The following is a 15,080-nucleotide window of genomic DNA, read 5'->3' as shown; positions in this document are numbered from 1 at the left end:
CTTCAGATCTTACTGCTGTCAAGAAAAAGGTGAAAAGGGTGGGCTCAAAAAGATAATTCGTCAATTCAAAGGAGGAAAAGAGTGCGTCAAGGTTGCGAAAAGAGTGAAAGACTGAGAATGAGACCTAAGGGGTGTTTGTTTGCTCTGAATGAATTCTAAATAGAACCGGTTCACTGAATAAGCTTCAATTAGAGACCAATTGTGTTTGGCTGAACATCTGAAATGCCTCTGATTGCTTCTGGTCTGGTCAGCATCTAGAATGATGCTTAATTTCATTCCGACGCAACCCAAACCTCCCCCCTGCTGTTCTCCTTCCTTCATTTCCCTCTACTTTTCTCTCAACAACACTACCTGGCGAGGCCTCTTCTAGATGATGAAGAGTGAATCGTTTTTGATAATCTTGCAATGGATTCAAACTCCTGAGGAATACAAGTTCAACTCTTCAAGCTAGATCAGAATCAGTTGCAAACAAATCTGTACTTTCATTTATACAGTTTTTTGCAATTTTTCTTTTTTGGAATCTGAGTTTGAAGAAGGAGAAAAAAGATGTGGTGAATGAAGAATTTATTTTGGGGATAAGCCGGATGATAACTTCTAGCAATCCCTTTTGGGATGGACCAAAACATAACTTCTTGAATTTTTTTTACCATCTGAAATAGACGAATGATAATGTCTAGCAATATAATTCAGATCTGAACCAGATGAAAGATAGCTACTGGGTATTTGGTGCATTTTTTAAGAAGATATGATTTATTTTTTCAGAAAACATAAAGACTTGCAATATATTTAGGTTTTTTTCCTTTTTTTCTGCAATGTACAGTACGCACTTGTTTTATCCATTTATGCATAAAAAATTATACACATTTTTATTTATAATTGAATAAGTTTTTTCTTTTATGTTTTTTAAAGTTTTCACGAACATATTTAAGAATTAACATAGTAAAAAAAAAAAAAAATCATATTCAGATCATTGCCAAACAACCTAAAGTAGTTGGTGTTCAGGGGTTCAATTTAATTCTAATTCTGGTTCACGGATTCAGAACAGATCCAGCATTCAGCACTTAATGCTTAATTTTATCAAAAGCCCCCCTAAACATTTAACCATGCAATTAAACACCACTTGGGAAGCAAGCCAAACCTTGGAGTTTGTGGGAATATCATAATTAATAACCATATCAACAGATGGAATATCAAGCCCTCTACTTGCCACATCAGTGGCAACAAGTATATTACACTCCCCAGCCTTGAATTTGTTTAAAGCTCCAAGTCTATTAGCCTGCCACATACAATCAGATAAATATGAATAAATTTGAAATTACAAGAAATAGGTTTAACACTAACAGAGATCCACAAAAAAAAAAATTTGTGACCAATCAAAACTGATAGTTTAGAAAACATACCTGGCTCATTTGACCACTAATAGGGATGGCCCTTAGACCAAGGTTCCGAAGCATCAAAGCCATAAGTCTAGTTGAATCACATGTACGAGTAAAAACAATTGATGTCTTTCCAGACATTTCAATGAGAATATATATGAGATAACAATCCTGTCAGAAGTGGCAAACATAAATACAAGTAAGAAAAAGATGGCATGCATCAACAAGAGAGTGATGCAAATAACAGATACTGGTAGTTTTTCCTTCATTTGATTTCAATTAAGACCAAGAGAAACAATATCAATCATTTAACCCACTACCAACGATCTAGCTATCCATCCACCAACTTTATATAAGTGCAATAGTTTTGAAATGCAAGAATTGAACCGAGAGATGAAGGTAAATTTCTAGTTCTGAGACAGATGCTAGGTCATGCCTCAAGACTTAGCTTGCTTCTAGAATGTGCATCCTGTATACCCATGAAACCCAGGTAGTTCCATTCATTTTTTTTCATGATTTATTTCTTTACACTGATACTTTATGGCAGTAACAGATTATATTTTTTGAAACACCCATAGGTTTTATACAAAATTCTATTTTTTTTATTCATAAAAACCTTTGAAATTTTGTTATCTGATAAGAATAGGCCATGTTGAAATAAAAGGAGAGCCACTGGCCTACATTGTAGTGCATGTGCCCATGTGTTTTTGGGGCAATGAAAGGAACCAGAGTCACTGATCTACATTACTAATCAAATGCAAAGTAAAACTGTTTTATAATTATTATGATATGATTATTCCCAGATTTCAAGTCTCTGACTTGGAAGTGTAACCTACATGCCTAAGACATTAAGAAACTGGGCTAACACAATTAAACTATCTAGAAATCAGCATTGAAAACTGCACATTTTTTGTCAGCAACAGATCAAAAGTACCAATGCCAAATTTTATTTTATTTTTAGTATCAAAAGCCAGCCACAAACTTGGGATGTATATATTATATTTTCAATTATAGCTGCAAAAATAGAGTAAGACTACAAAACAAAGAACCTTGTACTTTGCAGGGACAAAGCAATATTGTTGCTTCAGTGTATCAACTGTGGAATATTTAGATGCGGCCTCAATCTGAAAGAGTTTTACAGATGACATTAGTTACAAAGTAAAACAATATAGAAAATTACAACAAAATGTGAGGAAAGTACTGTTACCATACCTTAACAGGGTTCCTCAAACAAGCTCTCTGGAGCTTGCGCACCTACAACAATGAAAGCGTAACTTAGTAAGGCATTCACCAATGCTCACTTTGGTTTCCATTTTCCACTCTGTATTCCAGCACACACACATGCTGACCAAAGAAGAATTCATTAACAGAAAAAGAGAGAGAATTACATAGAGTGGAGGATAATATATCCTCCTAAAACAGTAAAAACCACACATCTCCATAAAACTATTCCCCTCTTACTCCTCCCAAAGCAGCTGTACTGCACCTAACAAGAAAACATCAAGAGTCCATGGCAACAACGAAGTCACCTCAGAAAATGAGAATAGATAAACCAAAGCTGCTTAGCCAGCAAACAATGGAGAAACAAGTGGTCACAGGCCTCACTCTCCTCCAAACAAATACAAAAATATCTGGCCTGACAGCGTTGTAAGCCAGCATATATGATTAAGGAATATCACAAGGACATCAAAACTCAAATCCAATTTCTGCTAACATCGTATCAAAGGGTACTAGCAAACCACATGCAAAACAACAACAATGACAACCACCACCACTAACAACCAAGCCTTAACTCTCACTAAGGTGGCGTCGGCTACTTGAATCATCTTCTGCAATTCAGCACAATTACAACTCTGTTTCTGTTGCATTCACGATATTAATTTCTACCACACACAATCAGTTGAAAGCTTGGTAAAGGAGAGTTGTGTAGTGCAGCCAACAGCCACTGAAAAGACTTGTTAGATCTCTAGATATGCTACCGCACAGCTTCAAACTCAAAGTATTCATTCACTTCCTTGCTGACTTCTTGTTGTACATAGTCACTGGTGCAGATCCAAGTGACACAAAGTAGGGTAATCTTGTAATTACATAACATTAGAAATTTTAACCAAGCTTTGTGAAAAAGCATGGTCCAATGACCACATAGAATTACATTTATACATTAGAAATACAAAAAGCCACAATGCTGGGTTTAGCATTTTGAAGCCCAAGAAAGGTCACCGTAGTCGCTTATAACTTAACAGTTTAGGTCTCATATTTTCTTTATATTTGAGAATATGATTAGCATCACAAAAAAACATATAAAAAGAATAAACTATGATACAGATTGGGTAAGATTATAAAAAAGCACAAAATTTTTCATAATTGCAAACCATATCACCTGTTCATGCTGCATTAGCAGTCAGATCACATGGGAAACCAATGTAACAAGACAAGCCAGCAAAAAGCCAAGGTCGGACCTAGACTTTAAAATTACAAAGATGACAAGAACAGTTGAAAGGAGGATCGTTACAAGTTCAAATAAAACACAGAAAATTTATTACAAAAGGAAACTAATGGGATCAGTCAATTTTCCGGTCAGGAAAAACAGAATCTAGCAATAGACATGTCAATATTTTACTCATGCAGAAGGGAAAACAGAAGAGTGAACCCATGAGGGACACTCTTTAAATTGAAATTATGTTAACCCGTGTGAAGAGGTATTTTACTGTTTTGATAAAATGGGATCTTTCGGTCAGTAGTTCAGTATTTGATATGGTTATGGTGGCTCATCTGCCCCAAGCACAACAACAACAACAACCAATGACAACAACCACCAAGCCTTAAGCTCCACTAAGTGGGCTCCGGCTACATGAATCAATTTCTGCCAATTCATGCAATCGAGGGCAGTTTCTCTCGAACAACTTAAGATCTATTAAATCCTTCCTCACTATCTCATTCCACTCATCCATATAGCATGACTGGTCTTATAGCCGTTCTATAGAACTTCTCTTTTAGTTTTGAGGGTATTCTACAATCACATAGCATGCTCAAAGCACTCCTCCAATTTACCCAACCTTCTTCAACTCTATGTATTAACATCTTCTTTGATTTCTCCTCCTCCTTGCAAAATAGATCCAAGGTACCAAAATCTACCAGTGATATTAATTTCTTGACCATCAACTTCAATATTTTCTCCAATATTTCTCTTACCATGGCTCAAATTACATTTTATGTATTCTGTCTTGTTTCTACTTATCCTAAAACCTCTAGACTCTAAAGCTTCTCCTATAATCCTAACCTGGATTCTACCCACTTTTACTTTCATCAATCATGACAATATCATCTACAAACAATATACACCATGGGATCTCGTTTTGGATACTCCTAGTGAGTTCATCAATCACTAAAGCGAAAAAAATAAGGGCTCAAAGTAGATTTTTGATCTACACCTCTTGTCATTGGATATTATCCAGACTTTCACTTGCAGTCCAGACGCTACTCGTTACTCTTTCACATATATCCTTAATGACATCAATATACCTACTACACACTCCCTTATTTTCTAAAACCAACCAAAAAACTTCCCTAGGTACCTTATCATAGGCACTGTCAACAAGCTGCCAAACAAAACAAAATGACATACTATTTGTACAATTTAACAGTCAATTTAAATAAAATGTCAATGATTTTTCCCCAATTCCCTCTTGTAGCTGGACACACATAGGCACACATGCCACCTGGGTTTCCCTTGAAGACTATAAACGAAGGCCCTCTCACTTAAAAAATCAAGCTAATTCCAAGAAAAAGCTTCAACATTTGAGGAACCTTGGCCTGCCAAATAAAATTGTTCAAAGGGAAAGAAGAGGGAAAACTTTAGCAAGTGTGACAAGAAGGATTTACATGAAAAATAGCTGAAACTATCCCCTCTAAAAGTTCTAACATCTGACATAGAGTATGGAATAAAAGAAGCAAGAGCCTGTAGTAAATGTGCAAGCTCTTTAAATTCATATTCATTGTGAATTCTAAAATCAAGAAAATCACAAGTAGATCCCCCTTCAACTAGTACAAAGAAGAAATAGGAGCATTATCAAGATAATAGGCGTATTCATGAGGTGGCTCCAAGGAAGAGAGTCCCCTCTTCTACTATGCCTTTGGTTTCCTCATCTCAAGATCATATTTCCCAGGATGTTAATCCTCCCATTGCTGTCTGTAAAGGTAAATGCATATGTAAACAACATCCTATCTCCAACTTTGTTTGTTATGACTTCTTACTCTCATTTGCGGCCCTTCCCAAATATGTTTCTAAAGCCTAGTGCAATGGTGATCTTGAGGATGAGGAGGTTTATATGGAGCAACCACTTAGCTTTGTTGCTCAGGGAGAGTCAAGCTTAGTGTGTCAGCTCAAGAAGGCATTATATGGTTTAGAACAGTCTCCCAGAGCATGGTTTGGTCAATTTAGTGTTGTAGTACTTTATTAGCCTTCAACGGAGTGCAGTGGATCATAGTGTGTTTTATTGTCATATTTCATTAGGTAGGATCCTTATTGAGTATGTAGGTGATATTATAATTATAGGTGATGATGATCAAGGTATTCAATGCCTAAAACATTCTCAACGAACTAAGTTCCAAACCAAAGGTCTGGGACTATTAAAATACTTCTTGAACCAAACCTCTCGGGGCCGCCATTTTTTTAAATGCCTAAACACGCTTAAAAATTAATTAATCTTCTCTAAAAATACCCAGCGTGTCCCTAACGGTTATATTTTTGCCCAACTCTATATATACCTCTTCATTACTCATAATTAGCAAGTAGATTAGCCCAAAAATCCTCTCAAATTTTATTATTTCTTTGATAAATCTTTCAAGAGAGCATAGTTTTAAACTTTGTTTTGGGCATTCGTTTTACAAATCAAAATCGTTTTTACTCTTGTCTTGCATATATATATATATCTTATTTTGAGAGTATTATTTTAGTTTCTCCCACATATTTCATTTGATAAATATTCTTGGGAGTTAATATTATTTGCTTGTGAATCTTGCACATCCATTGCAAGATTCAAAGGCTGATTTGCTTGTTCTTACGAAAATATTTTTGAGCCATAAACCCTGGATTCTCTAGCACCTTATTTAGAAAAATATTTTTGGAGAAATTTCTTATTTGGGCATAAAATCTTTGAGCACTCATCATACACATTTTTATTCAAAGATTATTTTTATGAAAATCACATACTCACATTGAGCTTATTTGCATATCATACGTGAGTGTATTTCTGAGCATATTGTTGTACACATCTACTTGCTTAGAAGCATATTTTCTTTGTACAAAAATATTCATTTGTTGTATTCCGGACAAGTTGTCAGAAAAGGGAAACTAGCCCTGTGAATAGTCCCAAATTGCTCAGACTCGGTTAGGTGAGCACTGGACTGGTTCAGACCCAATTAGGAGAACTAGGTGCATCATTCTGTAAAGTGTTGTAATCGGTGTCGCCCCACCCGCAAGTGAGCAATTTAGTGAATCCTCTTCCTTGTGAACTTGAGGCAGGGACGTAGGCAGTATTGGCCGAACCCCGATAACATATCGTGTGTGCACTGTTCTATATTTCTGCATTTTATTTTCTTGCACATATATGTTATATCTGATATATTGTGTTTATTGCGCTAAATTTAATTTCTGTATATTTTATATATTTCTATTGAATTGTTATATGCTTAGACAGACCCTAGGTTGTGTATATACTGCTGCTGGTTTTTCGAACCTAGGAAGAAAACTTTAAAAGTTCAATTCACCCCCCTCCCCTCTTGGGAATACACCAATTCCAACATATGTTCCCGATTTTTTGGATGAGACTGGGCTACTGGGACCAAATTAATTGATACACCCATGGATCCTAACAAGAAGTTAACGTCGGATGTGGGTGATTTGTTGCCTAATCTTGGATGATACTGGAGACTTGTCATAGTCACTCAGCCATACATATCTTTTGCAATAAGTGTTATGAGTCAATTTTGGATTCTCCAAGGACAAGTTATTGGAACACAATAATTCACATCTTGAGATATCTCAAAGATGCACTTAGGTAAGGTCTCTTATATCAAGATTAGGGTCACAGTAACATTCAAGGTTATAATGATGCAGATTGCGCCAAATCACCTTCAAACTGAAGACACATAACCAAGTACTATATCTTGGAAGTAATTTGGTTTCCTGGAGTTAAAAACAATGTTTTAAAAGGCATAAAGCGGGGTGCTCTAACCCTTAAAAGGAAAGGCGTAAGCCTTAAAGCGTTGGGGCGTAAACCTTTTGAGATTTTATTTTTACATAAAAATATGTAAATAAGTTATATATTTTAAGAATAAATAAAAATTAAGAAAATCACAAATATAATGTAAAAAAAATCAAATATAATTTGCAAACTACTTGTTGGCCATTCAAAAAAAAATTTAACTTGAATTCATTACATAAATCATGACAAGAGACAGCTATAACATTACGAAGTTCAAATTATTTTACAAGAACTAGGATACAACTCAATTTTTTTGAAAAGGCCGAGGTTCAAGAGTTTTAGAAATCAAATCATATTATGACATTCCTTTTATATAAACATGGAATCAATATTTTAAAAGTTGCACACCGAAAATGCACAAGTCTCGAGTAAAAAGACGCAAAAGGTGTACCTTTTGTACAAATGTGCAAGCTTTAGCATGCAATTTGTTAGCTTTTTTGGGATTTGGTATTTTAGATTGAGCCTCAAGGCGTTTTAGGAATGCCTTCCCTTAAGGCGAGCCTTGATTAAGTCTTTTAAAACATTGGTGTAAAAAAAAAAAAAGGGTACTTTGGTTTCTTGGAAAGAATAAGAAAAAACCCGTAGTGGCTAAGTTAAGATCTAAGTCAAAATATAGAGCCATGGCTCACACAACAAGTGAGCTTGTTTGGTTGAAAAACATGTTGGAAGAATTGGGCTTTCCACATTCTCAGCCTAGATGTGTGATAATCAAGTCAAGCTACTCCCCACATTGCCTCCAATCCGGTCTTCCATAAGCGAACATAACTCATTGAAGTTGATTGCCACTTTGTTCGTGAGAAACTTGTGCAGAAGCTCATTATCACCACTTATGTGAAGTCTGATATGCAGTTCGCTGATTTGTTTACCAAAGCTTGGGGGTCTGGTCACGTTAAATTTATTGGCAACAAACTAAGAGTGTATGATATCTATGCTCCAGTTTGATGGGGAGTGTTAATGATTATTTTAGTCTTTTAGTATTATTAGGTGGGGTGGGGTGGGCTATATGAATTCTTTTTCGCCAATTTATGCGATCATCGACCATTTCTTTTGACAGATTCAAGATATTAAATCCTTACTATATTCTCTCAAGTTATTTTAGGTCTACCCTTACCCCTTTTACTACCCCCCACAGTAACTAACTCATTCTTCCTCACTGGTGCACTATGTGGCCTACGTTGCAAGTATCCAAACCATCTAAGTCATCCCTCCCTTATCTTATCTTCTATAAGAGTTACACCTAACTTACCGCAAATATGTTCATTCCTTAATTTATCTTTCAATGTTATATCACTCATCCATCTAAGCATTCTCATCTCGGCAACTTTTACTCTTTGGATATTATGTTTCTTCGTTGCCCAACATTCTGATCCATATAACATAGCTGGTCTTATAGCTGTCCTATAAAACTTCCCTTTTAATTTTAAGGATATTCTACGATCACAGAGCACACTTGAAACATTTCTCCATTTTACCCAACCTGCTTTAACTCTATGCATTACATCATTTTTAATTTCTCCTTCAGCTTGCATAATAGATCCAAGGTATCGAAATCTACAAGTGTTATTTATTTCTTCATCATTAAGTATAACTTTGTTTCCAATATTCCTCCTATCACTACTAAAATTACATTTCAAATATTCTGTCTTATTTCTACTTAACCTAAAGCCTCTAGATTCCAAAGCTTCTCTCCATAATTCTAACTCAGCCTCTACTCCGTCCCTCGTTTCATCAATTAATACAATATCATCTGCAAACAACATACACCATGGAACCTCCTTTTGAATACTCTTAGTCAATTGGTCCATCACTAAAGCAAAAAGATAAGGACTAAAAGCAGATCCTTGATGTACACCTATGGTGATTGGAAAATCTCTGATTTCTCCATCTATAGTCCTTACACTAGTCATCACTCCATCGTACATAACCTTAATGACATCAATATACCTACTACATGCACCCTTTTTTTCTAAAACCCATCATAGAACTTCCCTAGGTATCCTATCATATGCTTTCTCCAGGTCAATAAATATCATATGCAAATCCTTCTTCTTTTCCCTAAACTTTTTCATTAATCTTTTTAAAAGATATATAGCTTCTGTGGTAGATCTCCTAGGCATAAAACCAAATTGATTTTCTGAGACCTTCGTTTCTAACCTTAATCCTTGTTCAACTAACTTTTCCCATAGTTTCATCGTATGACTCATAAGTTTAATTCCACGATAGTTATTACAATTTTGAATATTTCCTTTATTTTTGTATATGGGTATTAAAGTGTTTTTCCTCCATTCATCTTCCATTTTCTTAATTTTTATAATTGTATTAAATAAATTAGTTAACCATATAATTCCGTGATCAACTAAGCATTTCCAAACTTCAATTGGGATGTTATCTAGTCCCATAGCTTTTTCATTTTTCATCTTTTTTAGTGCAAGCTTAACTTCATTAACTCTAATTTTGTGAATAAATCTCATATTTTTAATCTTTTTCTCATTTGACAATTCTAAGTTTAAGCCTTCTATTTGGTTTTCATTAAACAACTTACAAAAGTAACTTCGCCATCTTTCTTTAATGTCTTCGTCCTTAACCAAGACAATATCATCCTCATTTTTTATACATTTTACATTTCCTAACTCCTTACTCTTCCTTACTCTATTTGATACATATTATAAATAGAGGGAGAGACCTATCGTTGTGTTAGGTCATTCATTTAATCAAAAATCTCAACAAACTACAGGGCTGAGCAAAAGAAATAACAAAGGCAAAATCCCCATCCAAAAATCGTCCTAAAAACAAAAGAATCATCCCAATTTTATTAGTGAGCGAAAAAACAAAAGGGAACCTTAGAAAAAAAGAAACTATCAGTAAAAAGAAATATAATAACAGCATCAAGGGGATGCCAAACTAGCATACAAACAAAACAAGTATCAAACATCCCAGCAGGATGTCACAAAAATCAAGGCATTATTTTTTATTGAAAAAGAAGATTTATTAAGAATAAGAAGTACAATAAAGAATCAAGAAACAGATTATGACCATTCAAAACCTGCCCACTGTGCCAGCTGGAAACAGTAGCAACCCACTGTCTTCACTAATCTTGTTTCTTTCCTTCTAAAGCACACACACAAGCGCTTGGACGTTTATTTCTTAGGTTCCACTCTCTCTCACATGGTGGGAGAAGTGGAACCTAAGAAATAAACTTCCAAGTGCTTGCATGTGTGGCATGGATAGCTCCTTTGGCTTCCCGCCTAATAACCCTATACCAAGGAGAAGTGGACTCCATAGGAAATCTCCATAACCATTTACCTACCAAGAAAAGGTCTTAAACACTGAACCAAACCTCTGCTTTAAAGAGGGCTAACAATCTCACAACCAACCAAATGATTCTTCCTCCCATCACAAGTTCCTAATCATAAGAAATCGCATAGTTTGCAAAACATTTTTACAGCCAATGCTACAAAAAATTTCTTTAAAAAAGCGGAGTAAATTAAGATGAATATCAGAAAATAGGTTGGTCTGACAAGACACCTACTCCTAATTCCAAAGGGAGACCGGTCAAGTGCCTCATCCTTGGGAAGAGCTAGGCAAGACAAAGGCCCACCAACCACTACCTGACGCCACACCAAATAGCCCATAACAAACAGTCTAATCTCCTTTCAACAACAACAATAATAATAATAATAATCTAGCATTCCTTTCCAGTCAAATTGCCTACAATATAGCACATGTAGTACACCTCCACAACCTCTTACCTTCCCCAAACCAGTAAAATAAATAGTCAAGAACTCCTTCACCAACTTTAGACAAAACCCCAACCTTCTCCAAGAACACCAAAAAGTGTATTCCACAAGCCCCATACAGGTGAACGGTGAAGAAACAAATGAAATGCATCCTCATAGCTATTCCCACACATGAGACGCATATTGGGAGATAAAGCTTTAGAAGGCCTACTGCTTGGCAGCAGATTGTTGGTATTTGGTGTTTAACTCTATTAAGTGCCACCAGCCAAACACACACCTTTATCTTAGAAGAAACTTTAGCCTGCAAAATACATGGATAGAGAGGGAAAACCACATCAACCTTAATAAAGTGAAAAAAAAAAGGCCAAACTCTACGATCACTCCGGGAGATAGCGCAACTCTCCAATAAGCAAGGAAGACAACCATTCCACCTCTTTATCATTTAAATCCCTTCTAAAATGAAAGTCCCAAGAAAAGCAAGAATAATATACAAGGTAATCACATCGTTGTCGCATGAATAAAGATAATACGATCGAGTAAAGGAATAGAATAATGCAGCCCCAGACCCAAACATCTTCTCAAAACCTCATATGATTGCCTCTACCCAATTGAAACTCTGTTAGAAAATTAGAGGAAGGGGAAAAAAAAAAGTAAACCTGTAAAATGAACCAACAAAGACTCTAAAGAACTTTTAATGCTCAATTTAGCATCCCATTCATTCTCTTGCATGCCATATTTACTTTTTATTGCTTTTTGCCAAAGGGAATTCCCCTCCAAGAGAAACAGACAATAATTTAGTTGAAAGGACTGTTTTTAGACACTAACTTACCAGGTCGACCCCCCTCCTTCCTTGAACCTACACACCACCTCCCACTTAACCAAAAGATCTCTCCTCTCCTCCATGCCTGGCCAAAGAAAATCCCTCATAACCATGTCAAGTTTTTGAGCTGCCCCTCCTGCAATCCTAAAAAGCGAGAAAAATACAGAGGGATAGTAGAAGGGTTGGCCTGCATGAGAGTAATTCGACCACTTATGGAGAACTATGATCCTTCCCAATCATCCAACCGCTTAACTATCTTAATCACCACCTGATCCCAGCAAAAGAGTGTGGCTTTACTCCCACAGTGACACTCCCAAATAGGCTTTCCAGATTAATTCTACAACCAGAACCCTCTAAAAAATATGCAATATAGTGAGGACGTTAACAAAGCAGCTAACATGGTCATCTAAGAAAATAATAGTGTAGTTAGCGAGACAGATAAGACAATAGCACGTCCTGCCTACCCACCTTAATACCCCTCACAGGCCCCCCTGTATACAGTCGTATTTATCATCCTGCTCAACACATCCACCACAGGGAAAAATAAAAGCAGGGATAAAGGATCCCCTTGCCTAACCCTCACCCCACATGATCTAAACCACTCTTCCGGCTTCCTTATTCATTATCAGTTTATCACTAAAAAATAAGCATTAAAAAACCACCCCCCATCCAATTCCTCCACCTACTGTCCTCCTAAACGCCCTATCTAAAAACTCACAACTAAATCTTATCATTAACCTTCTCATTCTATGATGAACATCCTCCACCATATCATTAGCTACTAAAGTAGCACCTACAATCTGCCTCACCCCACCCACCCAAAAAAAAAAAAATCATTTTGAGCAAAAGAAATGGCAACACTAAAGACAGAGCTCAACCTGTAAGCAAAAAGCTTAGCAATGATCTTATGCATGCTGGATAAAAAACTAATTGGCTGAAACTCTGACACCTCAATCGACCTACTTAGGCACTAAGGTAATGAGGGTAGAATTAACAAACTTTCCCAACCTTCCATTTCCATGAAATTCATATAAAAAATAATAATAAATAATAAAAACCCTCCTTGTCCCTCTCCAAACCAAACACAGTTGCCCTTACCTCTCCTCCTCAAAAGGCCTCTCCAACAGACATTTGTTTATCCAAAACAGGACACTACTCCAACCTGGGGAACCCCTCAATTATGGGTCTTTCTAAATCTTCCTCACTATACAATTTTTTTAAGTGCTACCATCCTAACAACAACCACTAACTCCCCAGTCCTCAACTCCATTTCTCAAATATAATTACACCTCATTTGCCATTTTCCACCTGAAAAAACTAAAGTTACAATCTCCCTCCCTTACCCACTAACTTCAATATTTGCCTCCAACATCTAACCCCCTTTAGATACACTCTCTAACACATCCTTAAAACTAACTCGCTTAAATCCCTCATCTTCTGAAGGCCCCTCCTCAATCTCTTTCCTATTTAGCATGGAAAGGGTTTTCTTATTTAGCAGTTTGATAGGTTTTATTTATTCTTTTTTACTTTTTTTTTCCAATTCAGGACCTCTTATCCTCTCTTAGGTTATAAACCCTTTTTCTTCTATCTTACTACATTTCTTTCATTACAAAAAAAAGGAAAAATGAGTAAGTGGCATTTTTTTTCTTCATTTGGTACACTGGAGGAGTAAGAAGGAAGATGAAAGAAAATATTTTTCCCATCCCTCGCAAAATCAAACCCTCCAAAAATGGGAGAAAAATATAAAGAGACTTCACATTAATTTAATTGATTAAAGTACTAATTTGTGTTTCCCTTATACACATTCCTTAGCTCAACCAAACAAAAGGAAAGTCCACTTTCCTTCCTTTCCCTTTCCCTACTTAGTAGATTTTATTTCTTCCTTTTCCCTTGCTACAAAAGACAGCAAAATATAGAAAATCCAGAAAAGAAAGATTTGACAAACAGGACTTGTTGTTAAACATGTTTAAGGAGTTCCATAGATCAGAAAATTTGTCAGTTGCATAAATGCCACCTTTGTCACTCTTGTTCCAAAGAAATTTGGGGCTGCTAACATCAAGGATTTTTGCCCCATTAGCTTGGTGGGAAGCATTTATTAAATCATTGCCAAAGTACTAGCTGAGAGGTTCAAAAAAGCAATATCAGAAGTCATTGGTCAGTATCAAGATGCATTTGTGGCTGGAAGACAGATTATAGATGCCGCCCTTATTGCTAATGAAGTGGTGGATGCTTATCTGCAGGAGGGAAAAAGGGGAATAGTGTGCAAATTGGATATGGAGAAAGCATTCAATCATGTCAACAGGAACTTCCTTATTTATTTCCTCAGGAAAATGAGCTTTGGGGAGCTATGGTGTAGGATTGCCCAACGCATCAAAACCCCAAGCTTCTCAATGCTAGCAAATGGCTGCTCTTTTGATTTCTTTTGCTCCTCGAGAGGCCTGAGACAAGGAGATCCTTTGTCCCCTTTTCTGTTTATTTTAGCCATGGAGGTGCTTAGACTCATGCTAATGAAAGCTACTAAAGGAAGGATCTTTAGAGGTCTCAAAAGTGGGCAAAAATGGAAGGCTTACAGAAGTTTCTCATCTTTTTTTCGCAGATGACACTATTATTTTTTGTGAAGATGAGCCCTTTCATATCCTCAACCCCGCCCACCCACCCCACCATCTTCATATCCTCAACCTCCAATGCATTTTGCTAGGGTTTGAGGCCATCTCAGGCCTAAAAGCGAACCTTGGTAAAAGTGATCTTATTCCAATTGGGGAGAACATGGGGGGGGGGGGGGGGGACTTGTTGGTCTTTTGGGATAGGAATCTTTCCCATTAATTACCTCAGTCTCCCCCCCCCCCCTCCTCAAAAAACCCCCCAAGAGCCAAATTCAAAG

The 15,080-nt window shown here is 36.4% G+C and overlaps 1 protein-coding gene across 1 annotated transcript in view; it reads right to left on the bottom strand.

The window, feature by feature from the left end:
* LOC131161348 (DEAD-box ATP-dependent RNA helicase 10) overlaps positions 1–15,080 on the bottom strand; it is a 40,964-nt gene that overhangs the window by 3,442 nt on the left and 22,442 nt on the right. Inside the window, exons 8-11 of the mRNA XM_058117053.1 lie at positions 2,589–2,630; positions 2,426–2,500; positions 1,401–1,547; positions 1,139–1,276 (exon numbers count right to left, since the gene is read on the bottom strand). Of these exons, the coding sequence (XP_057973036.1) occupies positions 1,139–1,276; positions 1,401–1,547; positions 2,426–2,500; positions 2,589–2,630 (402 nt within the window). The remainder of the gene's footprint in view (positions 1–1,138; positions 1,277–1,400; positions 1,548–2,425; positions 2,501–2,588; positions 2,631–15,080) is intronic.

Source organism: Malania oleifera, chromosome 8 (genome assembly GCF_029873635.1).
Source record: "Malania oleifera isolate guangnan ecotype guangnan chromosome 8, ASM2987363v1, whole genome shotgun sequence".
Classification (NCBI taxonomy): Eukaryota; Viridiplantae; Streptophyta; class Magnoliopsida; order Santalales; family Ximeniaceae; genus Malania; species Malania oleifera.
This window is presented reverse-complemented; position numbering and strand designations above follow the sequence as displayed.